Below are 4,816 nucleotides of genomic sequence, written 5' to 3' on the forward strand. Positions count from 1 at the left end.
ATGGAGCCATTTAGCAAGTATTTATTGAGCACACTGGCACTGTATTGGACATTTGACAAGCTCAACACAACCTCTTTCTGTTTCGCAAAGTGAAAACTGTTCCCCAAAGTAGACCAGCTAAATTAATTTTAAAAAGAAAGCACAGAAACTTTTAATTGCACACACACAAATACATCCCAAAGACATTAAAAGGTAATTACATTAAGAATGCAAATAGAGACAAGAAAATTTATAGTTTAATATAGAAAAGTAGAGGTTTTTCTAATATTGAAAAGCTAACACCCTAAAGGATTTTTAATGCATCCCAAATGACAGATACTTGTATGTGGTTGGTAAAGTTTATCTTATCTCAGAAAATATGTTTTGGGTAAGGCTAAAATTTGAAAACCCATGACAGCACTAAGCACTGGGCACTGCATAGTGGACACTCAAAAATCCTGGTATATTGACAGAATGACAAAAAAGTCATTGGGTTGTTTTTGTTTTTTAACTTGCAGAGTGCATATGATGCCCAAGTTGAAAACCTATTTGGTAGGTAAATACAAGTGCAAAATTAAGAAAATTCAACCAAAAATATTTATATCTAAAACTTTGCCCAAAATCCATCAGTTTGAAGGGCAAGTTCATTCATTTTGGAAGCAATTTGTGGCAAGACTCTTAAAGTTATTAACATTTCCAATTTTGTCCACTTGCGTGGTTAAAATTTATGTCTGTCTCCCCAACTAGAATATAAGCTCCTTGTGGGCAGGGAATGTGTTTACCAAATCTGTTGTTTCCCAATTGCTTAGTACAGTGCTCTGCACTCAGTGTGCGCTTAAAAGTAACAATGATTGAATAGCCACAATTTCCCTACTCATACATGTCAGAGATTTGGGTACACCTTTCTGATAGTGTCTTTCAGGTCCTCACAACTGACTTGTGAAAGTGACAAATAAGTAGCAATATTGTTATCAATTTTTAGGCAGGTGAAAAACTTACACTAATAGAGAAAGAAATAGCATTATTGAAAATAAACAAATGTACAAACTCCTCCACTAATAAGAAAAAATTGTGGGAATTAGCTCTTGGGGTTGTATTTAGTTTGCTTTGGATCCAGGGTTTCATCTGATTCATCCACAAGCATTCTACTCACAGAAGAAGTCAATATCCTGAAAGAGAATTAAAAAAAGAATAACTGTGCAACAAAAAACAGAAAATCAAAAAGGCAGCCTATTTAATTAATATTCTATTATGCCGATAGGTAATTGTGCAGATGATAAATCAAGGTAAGCCAAGAGCCAAAGAGTAGTAAATAGTAGGCTCAGTATTTAAGTTAAAAGGACCAACATCGTTTTCTCACATGAATTTTATATTCTTGGCCATTTGACCAACTTCTGCTTGATGCTGAAAACAGATCAGAAGGGAGCAACGAAAATTTGCTTCGGAAATTGGATTTAAGTTACTCTGCTCACCGAGGCAAGCAGCATCTCCCAGAAGCCTAAAGTTTCCAGGCTGTGTCAGAAGAATGGCTTCCAGACAATTAAACTCACCGCCTTGCAGAGCAATTCAAAAGGATTTCGCTTTCTATCTCTATGCTACAGGATTCCAGTAGCATCCTCTGGGACAGCAGAAAGGATGGGAGCATATTTTAGAGGTAGAGCAGAGTTTGTCTACCTTAAAATCAGGTCCTCAAATATATTTCCAAAAAAGCTTTCAACTCCTCACGCTATTTTTAACCTTACCTTCCATATGAGCAATTAAACCCAACAGTGGGCATACTCTTCAGAGCATATGTTATGTGGTATTATTCACAACTTCTCCCAAAACACGCAAAGGACTGATTTTTTTTTAAGCAGCATCTGTAAATCTGAAACTCCCTTCATAGAGCGCGTCAAGAGTGCTAGGTGATAGGAGTGAAAATGTATAGTACATAGATGGCTGAATTAAGAAAAGGGATCACTGTGGATAGGTGCTTTCCAAGTTAGCATTAGTGTCTTTAGTCAGGTTTGTACTTACACAGAGTAAAACTATTGGTCTCCTTGGGCAACCTCAAGGGTCTTTCCAGGATTCTTACCGTTGTAGGGATTTCCTTGTTGGCTTCTTGGTAGACATGCTGCTCTTTCACTAGGGTGCTAGGAAAGTAACCAACAACTCCTATTCCTTCATCATACTGATCGCTGTAAACCTGAGAGCAAAGACGCTCCGAATCAGACACAATTAGACACAGCTGACAGCAAAAGTTAATTGGTCCACTCCCATCACTGATAGTTTGAGGTTTGCCTGAAGTGAGGAGGTGGTGACAGAACTCTGATTTACCTCCTACTGAGATGGACCAACACAAAAGCATCCCCCAGAGAGTGTATTCTAGTCTGCCAAGCCCCAACTGAGATGCTCACCGATGACAAAGCACTAAAATAAATGTGAAAGAGTTCATTTCTTTCTCCTTCAATAGTTATTGCACATCCTTCTTTTTTTTTGAAGTTATCTTTTCCCAGACTTGGAATTCTGAAAATTGTTGGGAATTCAGCTTTTTAAAAGTGCACTCAGATTCAACAATCCCAGACCCCTTACTGCATCAGGACACCTAATTCTGCTGTGCAATTATCCATGCTTTTTCAATGTAATAATAATAAGAATGTTGGTATTTGTGAAGCGCTTACTATGTGCAGAGCCCTGTTCTAAGCGTGGGTAGATACAGGGTAATCAGGTTGTCCTACGTGAGGCTCACAGTTAATCCCCATTTTACAGATGAGGTAACTGAGGCACAGAGAAGTGAAGTGACTTGCCCACAGTCACACAGCTGACAAGTGGCAGAGCGGGGATTCAAACCCATGACCTCTGACTCCCAAGCCCAGGCTCTTTCCACTGAGCCACGCTGCTTCTCTAATAATATGTACTACATGGAATAAAGATGTGTACAGATCAATTATTACGTGCTTACTTTGGCAGAGAACAGTTCTGCTCCAGATATTTTTTATGAAATTTTCTTTTTTTCCACTCTTTAAACGAAACCTCAAATTATCATTACACCCTATCTCAAAAATAACTATGGCTTGATTCAATAATAAAATTTTATTTAAATTCGGACAGTGGACAAAACAAAGTATATACCATAAATCCAGTTTTGTTTAAAATATAATCTTATCTTACACTTCCAGCCCAAAATTCTGCAGCTTCTTTTTCTTTCACTAGTTTTGAATAAACATAGATCTGCTGCCCTTTTTTAATGTTAATAAACCTACAGTCCGGGGCATTGTAATCATCTTCCGCTTTAGCAAGGGAAATAGTATCTGGAAAAAAAAACCAAAGTGGGAAAATTTAGACTTACACATATTAAAATAACATTACAGATTCAGAGTGTCAAACTGAACTGAAATTCATCAAACCTGATCTAAGCCAAAAGGATAACTAAAACTGCTACCGTAAGCAACATTTGAGAGTCTAAATTTTCCTCCCAAGGCGAGCAAACTAGTTTGTACAATCAGAAAACTGTATAAAACAAAAAATACAAATACCACGGGCTTGGGAGGACTTCAGAAAACAAAACGAAGCCCCAAGAGCACCTCAACATCAACTGTCAATAATTCAGTAATATGACATGAAAAGCATTTCAAACACTGACTTACAGACACACTCTTCATCAGCACAGAGCTTCTTGGTAGCAAGCTTGTCCATAAAAATTCCATTCACACCATGATATGTGGTTACAAGGCAGAGAAGTAAAATTGTAGGTAAAACCGCTCTTGCCATCATCAAGTTAATGAATGTAGCCAGTTGGCAGGATTCACTCTTAAATTCACACCAGCCTCAGTAGCCCCTTTCTTTTATGCAAAGGCTGAACATCTGGATAAATAACCCCAACCAATGGGAAGATGTGAGAACTTTCTACTACAGTTTCATGGTATCAGTTATGCCCCAGGCACTATTCCAGTTTTATTTCTCAAGTTCAGGCTCTTTTGAAGTCATCTTTTGTACGAGTGCATTAACTGATGGGATCATACTGCCATAATAAGATTCACTGTCCTTTACTCCCCTTACCCATAAATGGTTATTCATTAAATATACTGGGAATTAAAAATTACATTTCAGTAGCAAGTCAATTCGATTGTTCAACTCAGCTACATTTGTACATTTTTCAATTGCCCCAAATGCATGAAAATACAAGTTTAAGGCGTGCAGTTTTTTTTTTAATTTCTTCCAAGAAACAGCGTAGCCTAGCGGATAGAGCACAGGCTTGGGAGTCAGAAGGACCGGGGTTCTAATCCTGGCTCTGCTTCTTGTCTGCTGTGTGGCCTTGGGCAAGTCAATTAGCTTCTCTGTGCCTCAGTTACCTTATCTGTGTAATGGGGATTAAGACCTTGAGTCCCATGTGGCATATGGACTGTCTCCAACCTGATTACTTTGTACCTACCCCAGCACTTAGAACAGTGTCTAGCACATAGTAAGCACTTATGCCATAAAGAAGTCCTGGATAATGGATCAAACTGACGTTAGCAAAGGCCCAGCTAGTCAGGTCAGTGCTGATTCAAGATTTTAAATATTTTTCTTGACTAAAATACAAGGATGGATCAGAAAAACCATGCCTTTGTAATGATTTTTGGTGAAGCAATCTTAATTTTTCTAAATTGGCACTCAGTCTAGTGAGCCATGTCATAAGCCATGAAGCAGCGTGCCTTAGTGGAAAGAGCACGAGCTTGGGAGTCAGAGGTCATTGATTCTACTCCCAGCTCTGCCACTTATCAGCTGTGTGACCTTGGGCAAGTCACTTAACTTCTCTGTGCCCCAGTTACCTCATCTGTAAAATGGGAATTAAGACTGTGAGCCCCACGTGGGACAA

The 4,816-nt window shown here is 38.5% G+C and overlaps 1 protein-coding gene across 1 annotated transcript; it reads right to left on the bottom strand.

The window, feature by feature from the left end:
- Positions 1-1,845: 1,845 nt before the first annotated feature.
- Positions 1,846-4,227, bottom strand: OTOR (otoraplin). The gene is made up of 3 exons (XM_001515338.4): positions 3,606-4,227; positions 3,130-3,269; positions 1,846-2,164 (listed from the first exon to the last, which is right to left on the bottom strand). Exons 1-3 carry the CDS (start codon positions 3,730-3,732, stop codon positions 1,976-1,978), a joined length of 456 nt encoding a protein of 151 aa, XP_001515388.3. The 5' UTR covers positions 3,733-4,227; the 3' UTR covers positions 1,846-1,975.
- Positions 4,228-4,816: the final 589 nt, after the last annotated feature.

Source organism: Ornithorhynchus anatinus, chromosome 9, assembly GCF_004115215.2.
Source record: "Ornithorhynchus anatinus isolate Pmale09 chromosome 9, mOrnAna1.pri.v4, whole genome shotgun sequence".
Lineage (NCBI taxonomy): Eukaryota > Metazoa > Chordata > Mammalia > Monotremata > Ornithorhynchidae > Ornithorhynchus > Ornithorhynchus anatinus.